This window comes from Spinacia oleracea, chromosome 2 (genome assembly GCF_020520425.1).
Source record: "Spinacia oleracea cultivar Varoflay chromosome 2, BTI_SOV_V1, whole genome shotgun sequence".
NCBI lineage: Eukaryota > Viridiplantae > Streptophyta > Magnoliopsida > Caryophyllales > Amaranthaceae > Spinacia > Spinacia oleracea.
The window spans coordinates 64,786,181-64,800,662 of NC_079488.1; the positions used below are offsets into that span (position 1 = coordinate 64,786,181).

Here is a 14,482-nt window from a genome sequence, read left to right on the forward strand (position 1 = left end):
TAAAGCATCCCAAATCCCACAAAGTCGCACAAACATATAAATTCTCTTCGTCGGTCCCGCTTGTGCCTGTTGTGCGCACACAAGCTTTCCGGTCGACCCTCGTCCCTCGCTCTTGTCGCCAATAGGCAAGAGCGTCCCTTTCAGAATCAGACGCTTACTCTTGCCTCTCCGAGTCACAAGACACTCATTCCGCACAAGGCTCGCATCCTTACCGCCAATAAGCAAGATTGCGCCGCACGGTTCCGGTGTCAAAAAATTCGGACCGTGGCAGTTAGTATCAGAGCCAAGGCTCAAACCTAGTCCCCGAAAGACCCAAGGAAGAAAACTGAGATGGAATAAATCGAAGAAAAACTAGCCTGGCTAGAAGGCAAGGCAGGGAGCTGGACCCGAATCGAGGAAGTTGTGATTGGCCAACCCAAAAGATACAAAGACTCGAGAGTGCGGTCGATGAGCTCATGCAAGAGAAAGATAAGTGCGTGACCCTGATGCGCCGCAAGGACTGACTCGGGCGGAGGTGGTGCAATGAAAATCAAACCTCCAACGCCTCGAGACTACAATGGCGCTAGAGACTCGAAGGAAGTTGATAACTTCCGCTTCGACATGTAGCAGTACTTTAGAATTTTTCAGCTGAGCAACGATCTAAAGGTTGATACTACGACCATGCATTTGTCGGATGATGCAAAGCTATGGTGGCGCACAAAGCACGCCGATATCGAAGGTGGGAAGGTCAAGATAGATACTTGGGAAGAGTTCCAGAAGGAACTCAAAGATCAGTTCTACCTCGAGAACACCGAGTTTGTTGCAAGAATGAAGTTGCAGGAGATCCGCCACAAGGGATCTATACGCGACTATGTGAAAGAATACTCGGCTCGCATGTTGGACATCCGAGACATGGATGAAAAGGATCGGTTGTTCAACTTTGTTCACGGGCTACAAGACTGGGCGCAACGTGAAGTATTGAGGGCGAAAGTTGACACCCTTTCGGCCGCTATGACTGCTGCAGAGTGACCAATGGACTACTCCGCTAGGAGGGGCCACCGCTCAGAAGAAGAACCAAGAGGGACGCCTACAAGTTTGGAGGGCCCGACTCCAAACTCACCTAAGAGAGCAACAAGTGGCTCAAAGGTGTCATCCAGCTTAGTCGGGGGATTCAAGCCAAGAAGTGGGGGAAGCAACTCTCTTAAATCATGGTCGTCGCCATCCTAAACAACAAGAGAATCCAAAGTCGGCACACCCATAAATCGTGGGAGTGCAAACACAAAGGGGAGATTGATAGCCTCTAAAAGAGACTGTCGGTCATGACCGTCAATGAAACAGGTGAGTCCGAAGAAGAAGAAGATGTGCAGCCTCAGAGAATGGGTGCCATCTACAAGATGAGCGCCATGAGAATGATACCTCAAGAAGAAGAGGAAGAAGAAGAGGAAGCAGTTCGACACCTGTCGGCAATGCGAGTGATGAAGCCCCATAAGAAGGCGACATCCCAGAAGCAACCTCGCACCAGATACCCACCAAAGCGAGTGATGAAGCCACACAGAAAGGCAACATCTCAGACACACCCTCGCAACAGATACAAGAATCAAGATGCTAATTCGGACCAAGTTGCTCCGAGAAAGAAACAAGAATCAAGGAAGATTTGGATTCACAAGAAGCACCAAAACCAATTCAACAAGACTCCACCGGAAACAAGACAAGAAGATCAAGGAAGACTCCAACAACCGCCATCAACCAACGGCGCAGAAAAGACTACAAAGTTTAGAATAAGAGCTTTTTCTTTTATCCATTGTAATTCTTGTAAGTCGACGAGTTCGTCGATAGCTTAAGTGGGGGAGGATGTTAGAATCCAACCTTCCTTTACTTGTATTTTGCTTATCTAGTGCTTTCTAAGATCTTTCTAATAGTTTTCTAGGATCTAGTTAGAATTATTATGTTACTGTCAAATCCAATGTTCACTAGTAGTTTGTAGCTAATTCAAAATAAACCTCTATGAGGGGTATGAATGAATGAATTCCTACTTCTCACCAATTGTTGTCATCGCTTTATTGCTTGTGTTTTGTTATATGCCTTTATAGATATTGTGCCATCATTTTCTCTAAAGCATCCCAAATCCCACAAAGTTCCACAAACAGATAAATTCTCGTAGCAGGTCCCGCTTGTGCCTGCTGTGCGCACACAAGCGCCCTGGTCGACCCTCGTCCCTCGCTCTTGTCGCCAATAGGCAAGAGCACCCCTTCAGAATCAGACGCTTACTCGTGTACCTACGAGTCACAAGACACTCATTTCGCACAAGGCTTGTATCCTTGCCATCAATAGGCAAGATTTTGTCGCACGGTTCCGATGTCAAAACATTCGGACAGTGACACCCGAGGCTTAATTTTTGATACTATTGGCTCTGTATTTTTATACAATTGACTCAGTAGAGAGTACCAAAAGTTTTTATTTTTTTTTGTTCTACTATGAGGAGTTAGTACCAAAAGTATTATAAAGGTACTAAAAAAACGAACCAATAAAGACACACGGATAACCATTTATTTTATTTCACCGATGGTAACATATGGTTAGGAACAGAGGATTTAAAGTGAATTAAAATACATAATGGTTTTGGAGGATATATAGAACGATGATCCAATACACGATACAACGCTAGACACAATACAATAAAACATCATCGATGGATGGGATATGTTAATAAGCAAGGTTTCGACGCTGGTACCGAACCATGACCTTGTCTTTGACACCCCAAACAATGTCATTCCAATCAGTCTCTGGAAATGAAGAAATCAAGTGAAGCTCAAAGTTTCTCAACAGATGGCTCCATATAGTCTTCAACTCAAAATACGCAAACGCCTCACCTAGGCAGCTATGTCTTCCTCCACCAAACGAAGTAAAAGAAAATGGACCAGCCAATTTATCCTCTTCCCTTCCAATACAATACCTTTCAGGATCATAATCATCAGGATTCGTGTAAATATGTGGAAGACGATTAGACAACACAGGTGAAGCAGCAACAATATGACCTCTTGGTATGTCATATTTCTCACCCTTTCGAGTAACAACGCTGAATTCCCTGTGAGATTGGCGCAACAGTAACGGTACAGAAGGGCGTAGTCTCAAAGCTTCCTTAATACAGCGATACAACACTTGCATTCCAACTAAAACATCGTAGTTTATAGTGTTGCCATTCTTTTTCATTAATGTTGTTTGCTCTTCTGTAGCAGCTAACCAGAATTTCTTGTAATGAATAAGGTAAGCTCCTGTCCAAATAGCTGTTGCAGAAGTTGTACGCTGACCGCCATAGATAGAGGTGATGAGCATACCTGTAATCTCTGCTTCTGTGGTTGCTCGCCCGTCTTTGTACTTTGAGTCTATCAGAGTCTGTAACATGTCATTTCCTGATTTTCCAGAGCTTTTTCGAGAAACTATGATTTTTGACAAGATAGTATCTAGTTTCTTTCGGGCTTTATCTCGGTTTCGATGAGCTGGGATGGGTAGATAAGGGAACATCATAGTAACAGGTCCTTTTGCTACATTTATTTCGTTTATAAGGGATGTTATTTCTTCTGTAATACTTTCACTAACTTCTCGACCAAGAAAACATCTACTTGCTGTTAAGATTATCAGATTATCCAATTCTTGTTTCAAATCTACTTCTCCACTATCACCCCATCTTGAAAAATACTCCTGTATTTACATGAAAAATAACCCATTAACTATGTCAAGAAAATATATACGGAGTATCATAATAGGATTATATATGCAATATATAAAAAGGTTTCGTATTTGAATGGTTTGATAAGGTTATGTTGGGCGAAAATTAGATGATTAAATAGGAAAGTGCTAATTAAAGTAGGCATAATATTTTGGGACACTTTAAAGGGAAAACATACACTATATTATGGGACGGATAACTTTGACTTCAGATGAAGTCGAGTCATATTGTTTAGAGTTCGAGTTTGTTTCACTTTGGGTAATTTATGTTCAGGTCAAATCTCATATCCAGTTTGAACTGGTTTGGGTTTACCCACTTTCTGTGCTAGTCAAAGTGCACCACTTACTTGATGGGTCAAGTCAAATCGTATATCGGGTCGATTATGGTCATAATCGTTTTTCGGGTTGCTATAAGACCTGATGCGGGATCAGTTCGATTAAAAATTAACTTTTTAAATGGGATTTCGAGCCAATATCGGATCGGCTTGGGTTAGTTTTGACATCCTAATTTTTCGGATATATCTGATTCGGATATCGGTTATTTAATGTTGATTTTTGGAATAGGATTGGTTTTTGAAAGTCCTGCATTGGGCATTACAAAGCTCAACAGCGAGCCCACAAGATAAAGAAAGAATCGAGGAAGTAAAAATCACGGTCTGTTATATTTTTGTAAAAATATAACAGTAAAAAAATCCAACGAAATGGTACATGTTTTAATCGAAATGGTACTTTGTTTTTAATGAAATGGTACTATTTTTAAGGCAAATTTGTTAAAAAGGACCTTTTATAACCCAAATTTTGCGAGAGAGGACCTTATATATTTTTTTTTTGGGAAATCACACCTTAATGTAAATTTTTTTTGCGAGAAAGGACCTTATATAATTTTTTTTAGTGAAATCACACCTTAATGTAATTTTTTTTTGCGAAAAACAACCAAAAGTAAATTTCTGGCATTGACTGAGCTTTTTCGGCCATTGACTTGCACGTGAGAAGCACGTGTGACTTTATTTTGCTAATCACACCCAATTTTCCTCCAAAATTCTAAGCTTTAAAACCTAAAGTTGAAAAAAAAATCGAAATAAAATCAATTTGAAAATTCAAGACTCGGGAAAATCAATGTCTTTAGCCAACGTAAGCCACACGTGCTGCTCACGTGCAAGTCAATGGCTGGAAAAGCTTAGTCAATGTCGGAAACATCCCTTAGGTCCTTTCTCGCAAAAAAAATTACTTTAAGGTGTGTTTTCACAAAAAAAATTATATAAGGTCCTTTCTCGCAAAATTTGTGTTATAAAAGGTCCTTTTTGGCAAATTTGCCTATTTTTAATGAAATGGTACATGTTTTTTTTATCGAAATGGTACTCTGTTTAACGAAATGGTACCCTTTGACTGGTACTCTTTTTAAAAGAAATAGTGCATGATTGGCGTTGTGATGTGTTTGCTCACACATCACAGCATCCCGCCTCTCCAACCTCAGAGAGAACCAAGAAGCAACAACTTCTGTTTTGTCTTTAGGGGACGACCACATCACAAATGGACTGCAACTTCAAGGGCCAAAATTTATGACTGGTTTCTTTTGAGTGTTTTGTGCGCTCGTATGGCTTTGGGTCCGCACGGGTCATTTCCGCGATTTGGGTTTTATAGAAACTAAGCGCAAGCATGAAGATATTTTGGAGAGAATTATCAGTTTTCATTAACTGAATCTCGTGAGGAAGAAGAAAAGAGAAAGCAGCAGTTTAAATACAACAATACTACAAGCTTAGCCTAACAACTTGCTGACTAGGACTAACTAACTTGTAACAACTTTTGTGTAAGGAAAATAAATCAATAACCATAAATAATCAGCTCCTATACTCCCCCTTCAAGCTGGACTTTAGATAAAAGTCCAAGCTTGGCAGACAAAGAGTGATGTTGAGAAGAAGCCAAAGGCTTTGTGAGCAAATCTGCAAGTTGTTGAGAGCTTGATACATGACTAGTGTGTATGAAGCCAGCTTCTACTTGTTCACGAACATAATGCATATCCCTTTTGAGATGTTTTGTTTTGTCATGGAACATGGGATTCTTAGCTAAGTGTTCAGCTGAAGTGTTGTCACAGTACAAGGTGATGGGAAGAGGAATGTTGACCTGAAGATCTTCAAGTAAGCCTTGTATCCAAACAAGTTCACTAGCTGTTGCTGACATACTTCTGTATTCAGCCTCAGCAGATGATTTGCTGACACTTCTCTGTTTTTTTGTTTTCCATGAAATTAAGTTAGGACCAAGAAACACAGCATATGCACTGAGAGATCTACTGCTGTATTGACAGGAGCTCCAATCAGCATCACTGTATGCTGACAATTGCATATCAGAACTTGATGAGTACCATAAGCCATCAGCTAAAGTGCCTTTCAAATACTTAAGAACATGCAGGGCAGCACGCAAATGAGGTGTTCTTGGTGAATGAACAAATTGACTGAGGTGTTGAACACAGTAAGACAGATCAGGTCTGGTGATGCTCAAATACAAAAGTCTTCCTACCAATCTTCTGTATACCTCAGGTTCAGCAATTAGATCACCAACATCAGTAGACAGCTTTAATCCACATGACAATGGAGTAGAAACAGGATCACAGTCCTCCATGCCAGCATCAACCAAAATATCATTGATGTACTTCCTTTGAGAAAGGAAGATGCCATTGTCATTTCTGTGTACCTCTATCCCAAGAAAATAAGTTAGTTGGCCAAGATCTTTAATGGTGAAAGCTTGATCCAAAGCAGTTTTGACCTCATCAATTTGACATTTAGAAGTTCCAGTGAGGAGTATATCATCAACATAGACCAATAACACCAGAAACTCACCATCAAGATTCCTAGTGAACAAAGAGTAATCTTGTATTGACTGTTGAAAATTCAGTGTTTTAAGAAATTTGCTAAGCTCTTTATTCCATTGTCTTGATGCCTGTTTCAAACCATATAGGGACCTTTTGAGTTTACAAACCTCTCCTGGTTTTGCCTTAGTGTAACCAGCAGGAGGAGTCATGTAAACTTCCTCATCAAGAAAACCATGCAGAAAAGCATTGTTGACATCAAGCTGATACAGTGTCCAATTTTTCATGGCTGCAAGGGCAATCACTATTCTCACAGTAGCAAGTTTAGCCACAGGAGAGAAAGTTTGGTTGAAATCTTTGCCTTCTATCTGCTGATAACCAATAGCAACAAGTCTTGCCTTATGCTTATCAATTGTGTAATCTGGATTGAGCTTTGTTCTAAAAATCCATTTAGAACCAATAGCTTTCTTGTTCTCAGGTAGCTCAGTTAAATCCCAAGTGTCATTACTTTCAAGAGCCTGAATTTCCTTTTCCATAGCTAGTACCCAATTTTCATTATTTTTGGCTTGGTTGTAATGCTTTGGATCAGAAGAAGAAACACACACAGAAAAGGCAAGGGACTCCCAAGTATCATAGTCATTCAATGCTAGAGAAAGTAACCAGAGATCATCAGGTTCCATGGTAGAAGTAGAATCAATGTTGGGAAATGTATTGCTGACATTGAATGAAAGAGATTCACTGTCAGCACTATTTGGTGGAAGTGTTCTATCTCTGTGAGGTACATAGCCACCCACAAAGTCTTTAAAGGTGGATGGAGGTTTAATTGGTCTGGTAGATTTCCTTAAAACAGGTATAGAATCTGTGTTTGGGTTTAGAATAGGAACATGTTCAGAAAGAGGGGAAATAGTAGAATCAGAAGTAGAAAGAGAATTGTGAGAAGAAAGAGATTCAATAGGTGTGTTTGGGGAATTGTGTGGAGATAAAATGTCATTTTCAGTATTGACATTTTGAAAAGAATCAAGAGAAATAGAAGTATCAGACTCAGTAAACAAATCATTGTTGTCTTGTGCTCTAGCAGTTCCAGAATCATCAGCAGATCCAAAATGAACCAATTGAGGAGTGGGAGGTAACTTGGATTGAGAAGACAGTTTGTATGGGAATATATTTTCAAAGAAAATAACATCCCTTGAGACAAATGTGGTATGAGTGTCCAAATCATAGAGCTTAAAAGCTTTATACCCACCAGGATATCCAATGAAAAGACATCTTCTAGTTCTAGAATCAAATTTATCTCTGTGAATGTGACCATTGTGAGCAAAACAAAGAGAGCCAAACACCCTGAGCTTGTCATAAACTGGTGGAACTTGGAACATGATCTCAAAAGGAGTTTTCCAATTTAACACTTTGCAAGGAATCATGTTAATCAAAGAAGTTGCTGTCAGAATACATTCTCCCCAGAATTTCTTAGGAAGATTGGCATGAAATCTCAAAGCCCTAGCTATTTCAAGAAGACTCCTATGTTTTCTCTCAACTCTGCCATTTTGCTGAGGTGTGTATGGCACACTTTTCTCATGTAGGATACCCTTAGCAGCAAACAAGGATCTACATGACTCTTTGACTATTTCAGTCCCATTATCAGATCTGATTTTCTTAACCTTGGTGTTAAATTGAGTTTCAACCATGGATAAGAATTCAGATATGACTTTTTCAGTTTGCATTTTGTTATGCAACAGGAATGTCCATGTAGTTCTACTGTGATCATCAAGGATAGTAAGAAAATAGGATGCCCCATCCAAACTTTTGACTTTATAAGGACCCCATAGATCCATGTGTATTAAGTCAAAACATGCAAGTGATCTGTTTTCACTCACACCAAAAGGAAACTTGTGTTGTTTTGAACTAAAACATACACCACAATTGTATTCAGTTATTCCTTTGCAAAAATCAGCATTAACATATTTCATCTTGGATAAAGAAGCATGTCCTAGCCTAGCATGCAGTAAATCAAGATCAACTCTATGCTGTTCCTTATTTACAGAGATACTAGTACTAGTTTTATTTGGTAAAACCAACTGGTTCACATCAACTAGGTTTCCCACAGTATTACAACTTGTATGTTGGGTAGCCTCTCCTTGTTGTATGCCAATACTTGACTGCTTATTTCCAGAATTTGCAACAAAATAGTAAAGTCCATTTGTCCTCTTTCCAGTGCCAATCAAGACAGATTTAGATGGGTCCTGGAAAGTATACCCAACAGTGGTGAATTCAACTTTAATGCCAGTGTGTTCTATCAATCTACCAACAGATAACAAGTTGTGTTTGAAACCTTTAACCAGCAGAACATTGTGCAGAACCAGATCATCACTCAAAACAACATCACCCATGATTTCAACAGTTAACTGAGATCCATCAGGTAATCCAACCTTAACAGGATTTTTAAGTGTTCTTATGTTGGTTAACATATGTTCATTATAAGTCATGTGATCACATGCACCAGAATCCACAATCCACAAGCAATCATCAAGCATTTCATTCACAGAACAGTTGAGGGAATGAGATATTATACCTGCATAGTTTGCATAGGAACAAGCCATTCCATTGTTGGTGTTGTTCTGTGACTGCTTGCCTTTCATGGCCTTCATGACCTCTTGACAAATAGCATTCAGCATTTCATTGTTGACTGTTGTATTTTCAGCTCCAGTATCATCCAGAGGACAGTCTGCAAAGTCAATGTTAGTATGAACATTTGCAGCAATTCTGCCACCTTGTGAACTGTTTCCCTTGGAAGCTTTGATTGTATTGTACCAATCAGGATATCCAATGATCTTGAAACACTGGTCAACAGTATGACCCTTTCCTTTGCAATGTGTACACTGCCTGTTCATTTTATCTTTCTTCAGATCTTTCCAATCTTTCTTCCCTTGTGTTGATCCAACACTTCTGTAAGCCTGTGCAGCCATTGCACTACTATTCATAGCATTGCTTTCCACTGCAGCATGACACACTTCTTTCTGTTTTTCAATCTGTTGAGTAATAGAAAATACTCTGTTTATGCTAGGTAATGGATCCATTGACAGAACATTAGTCACAGTGTTTTCAAATCCACCATTCAAACCAAGTAGGAATTTCATCATCTTGTCTTCTTCTTCAAATTCAGCTACCTTCTTCATGAAGTTACAACTGCATTGTAACAAAGCACCACAAGAACAGGTAGGAAATGCCCTCAAATTCTGCATTTCATCCCAAAGTTTCTTCAGTTTTCCATAATAACTGACAATAGTCATGTTTTGCTGAGTCAAATTCTCAATCTCCTTTTTCAGCTGATAGATCAATGGTCCATTGGATTGACCAAATCTTTCAGTCAATTCTCTCCATAATTCCACAGCAGTGTCAATGTATCCAAAATCATCAGCTAAATCATGATTCATTGAGCTTAAGATCCAGCTGATTACCATAAAATCAGCACGCTTCCATTTTAAGTAATCCTTATGATTAATTGCAGGTTTAGCTATCTCACCATTGATGAAACCCTCCTTGTTCTTAGCAATTAAGGCTCGTTTAACATTTCTGCTCCATCGCACAAAATTTGTACCAGAAAATACTACAGCAACTAATGCAGAAGTCGGATTATCAGAATTTGCAATGAAATAAGGATCAAGATTATCACTATTACCTCCTTGATTCATATTGTTGTTTTGAGTTTGTGATTGATTTTCTTCTGAATCATCAAACGCCATCACAATCTTAGGTGAACAATCAATCTGATTCTATAACTTTGCGCAAGAAAATTTCGCAATCGCAGAAATTTTCGCAACAAATTTTCAGATAAGATGATCGAAAACAGATCTTTAATCTGTTAATAATATGAGAAAAACCTCAAGATCAAGCAACCTCAATCTCTTACCAGAGATTAAGCTCTGATACCATATAGAAACTAAGCGCAAGCATGAAGATATTTTGGAGAGAATTATCAGTTTTCATTAACTGAATCTCGTGAGGAAGAAGAAAAGAGAAAGCAGCAGTTTAAATACAACAATACTACAAGCTTAGCCTAACAACTTGCTGACTAGGACTAACTAACTTGTAACAACTTTTGTGTAAGGAAAATAAATCAATAACCATAAATAATCAGCTCCTATAGGTTTTGGGCTACATGGCCTCCTAGAGTCCTAGTCCCCACCCTTGTTTTACTATTACCAGCTATTTTGTACTACTTTTTTCGTTCCGATATTAATTCCCGTGTAGGTTATGTCAAAAAAATTTGGTAGTCAGTTAAAACAAGAGAGAGAAAAATCAAAATACAAATTTGCCAATTTAATTGCAAGCATTAAATAAATCAGGAGAGGTTAAGATGTATGGATATCTACTACTCCCTCCGTCCCGGAATACTGGACCTGTTTTCCTTATCGGATCTTCTCTTAATACTTGACCTGTTTCTAAAATTGGAAATATGCTAACAATATTATATTATTTCTCACTCCACCCCTATTAACCCACCTACCCCCTACTCCATACAAAAAATAATTAAAAATCCAATCCCTACTCTTCCCCAACCCCACCCCTTTACACATTTCCCACTAACTACATTAAAATAATACCCCACTATCAATTACTACCTATTAAATTAAATAAGTCAATTCAAGTCCCTTAAACTCTGTACCGGTCAAACCGGGTCGAGTATTCCGGAACGGAGGAAGTACTTCGTATTTTATTTCTCATTATTTCCGTTTTAAAATGATCTTTAAACATTCCATTTTACTCTGTTTTCAGGCCCGGTCCAAACAAATTTGGGGCCCTGTGCTAAATTTTCCCATGCTAAAATATAGGGCCCTATATATTTTGTAATTTTTTTCTACTTAATATAAGTAAAAACTGAAAACATGAAGAAAATGAGAAAAATAATCGTCAAAAAAAAAGAAAAAAAAAAGAAAGCTCTCTGACAATTAGTGACCTTGCATGGGAGTGACATTGAAACAATGAATAGATGGGCCCCTCTTTAGTTACAACTTACACGTGATATTGCTAACTAGCTAAATGTCTAAGTCGACTCCTATATTGGTAGAAGTAATTTTATTTTTACTTTTATATTCAACATTTGAGTATTTTTTGGGCCATTTCACTCGATTTTGGGCTATTTTTACTTGGGGACCCTTTGCCGTGTCCCACTTTGAGCAGGTACATGGCCGGGCCTGTCTGTTTTATAATATTCTTTTATACTTTGCTTTATTTTATTTTTTAACATGAAAATGTACCATCTTACTCTCCTTATCCTTCAAATTCACATTTTACCACTAATTTTCTCTTACTTTATTAATTTATTTTTTACATCCACCCATCATTTTAATCAATTATCTTACTTTATCTATATTTTATTACACTCTACCCATCATTTTACACACTTTATCTCATTTGTCTTAATATTTTGTCAAATAGTAACTTTAAAGATCATTATGAAACAGAGGTAGTATAATGAAAATGTTACAATATTTGAAAAACTTGCTTAAAAGGTAAAATGATGCGGTGATATTGGAACGGAGTAAATATATGAACCTAATTAAACCTATTTCTAGTTTTTGTAAATTTCCTAGTGATAGAAACACAATAAATAGAGAGAGAAATTAGATCTAAGCATAAAAATTTGACCATTTTTACTAGTAATTCTTCCTTAAAAGTGAAGAGATTAAGGCCCTGTTTAGTTCACCTTATTTCTTCTGTTATGATCTGATCTGAACTTATTTTTTCTGATCTGATTTGATCTGAACTTATTTTTTCTGATCTGATCTGGCCTGATCTGATCTGGTCTGATCTGATCTGATTCTTCATAATTAAGTTTAAACAAAAATCTACATTTATTTATATTAAACACTTACGTGTAAAATAAATGTTACACAAATTTATAATATTGTTATTATTTATTTGACTTTGCTCATGATTTAACTATTCCTTATATTAGATAGACCTAGACATGATCTAGATATATCGGTTATGATCTAGACATATAAGTTCTGATCTAGATATGATCTGTACAGATCGGTTCTGATCTGGACATGATTTGTACAAATTTGTTCTGCATGGACATGATCAGTTATGATCTGGACATGATCTGTACAGTTCAGTTCTGATCTTGACATGATCTGTACAGATCAGTTCTGATCTGGACATGATCTGTATAGATCAGTTATGATCTGGACATGATCTATACAGATCTATTCTGATCTGGACATGATCAGTTCTGCTCTGGACATGATCTGTACAGATTATTTATGATCTGGACATCATCTGTCCATATCAGTTCTGATCTGTATAGACCAGTTCTGATCTGATCATGATCAGTATAAATCAATTCTGATATGGACATGATCTTTGCAGATCAATTCTGATTTGAACATAATCTGTACAGAGTCGATATCTAGACTAGTTATAATCTGGACATATCGATTCTGATCTGGACATGATCTATACAAATCGGTTTTGATCTGAACATATTGGTTATGTAAGGATCGGTTCTGATGTAGACAAGATCTTTGCAGATTTGAACATGATCTGTACAGATCAGTTATGATTTGGATATTATCTGATCTTATCAGTTTGGTCTAGATATATAATGGTTTTGATCTATAAAAACCAGTTTTGATATGGCCATGACTTGATCATATCGTTTCTAATCTAGACTTAATGGTTTTAATTTGGACATGATGAATTTGAATGTTTTGTTAATGTTTTTTTATGCCTTAAGTAATAGATTTTAATTGCACCGACAACAACATTCTTTTTTATTAAAGCAATGATAGTAATAAATATTAAATATAATAACAATGGTATAAATATATAATAATAATAATCATCATAATAATCTGGTCTGATTTGAACTTAATTTTTCTGATCTGATCTGAACTGGACTTATTTTTTCTGATCTGATTTGATCTGGTCTGATCTGATCTGATTAAATCTGAAATAAGTAATAAGGTTCTGAAATAAGGTGAACTAAACAGGGCCTAAATAGTCCATAATTCTTCCTTAAGTAGTCCAGATGTAAATGTAAGTCATTCGAAGTGAAACACTATAAATTTAGTGTGTTTTTAATTTTCATTTAATGCCACTAAAGAACATAAATGAAAATCCTTTGACATCTAAAAGTAATACGTCATTAATCCATCTCGATCTAAAGAAAGCCAAGAAAAATGAAAATGTAATTAAGACGAACCTGTACTTCCTCAAGCAGATCATCAACAAAACCTTGAAGTTTAGTGACTCGGAAAGCATCTTCAACAAAGCGAAACTGCTGGTGGCGAACAGAGTACTCCGCATCGTAGATAATCCCAGGTCCGAATATAGGGACGGTAAAGCGATAAACCTCTTTCTGACTGAGTTCAGACTCAGTTGCCGTAAAAAAATGAGCAGATACTTGAGGTTCAAGTAGGAAAGTAATATTCTTGTTCACCACATTTAATGTGAATACACTTCCTAGATTTTCATACTCCTCCTCAAGCAACTTTATGGGGTTCTTTACGAACCGAACCACGCCACCGATTAGTGGCAGACGCCCTTTCACCACCGGTGGAAGGCGGCGTTTAATCCTCCTGCTAATTAATGTTTTCAATGCCCATTTCACTATAAAATTCACTGATACTATAGCTGTTACAATCACAAGCACTGCATTCAACAATTGCACCTTATTGTTCATCATTTCTTTTAATTTCTTGATGTTTTTTTGGGTTATTCAAGACTTTATTTACAACTACGTACATACGTACGTACTGTAAATATATAATATGTTGCGTACAAAACTAAATTGCCAACGTGATGATACATGATTTAGATCGATAATTAATTCAATGTGTGATTCACGACAATTAAAATAATTTATATTGCGATCATTATCGGCATTTTCTCATTTATTACTTGTATTAAAAAATCATTAGGAGGATATAGGATACTTTCTGAAGTCGTCTATGCAAATTTGAATGAAAATAA

The 14,482-nt window shown here is 37.4% G+C and overlaps 1 protein-coding gene across 1 annotated transcript; it reads right to left on the reverse strand.

Moving 5' to 3' along the window:
- Positions 1-2,512: 2,512 nt before the first annotated feature.
- On the reverse strand, positions 2,513-14,247 carry LOC110792055 (obtusifoliol 14-alpha demethylase-like). The gene is made up of 2 exons (XM_021996846.2): positions 13,713-14,247; positions 2,513-3,678 (listed from the first exon to the last, which is right to left on the reverse strand). The coding sequence occupies exons 1-2, from the start codon at positions 14,193-14,195 to the stop codon at positions 2,683-2,685; spliced, it is 1,479 nt and encodes a 492-aa protein (XP_021852538.1). The 5' UTR covers positions 14,196-14,247; the 3' UTR covers positions 2,513-2,682.
- Positions 14,248-14,482: the final 235 nt, after the last annotated feature.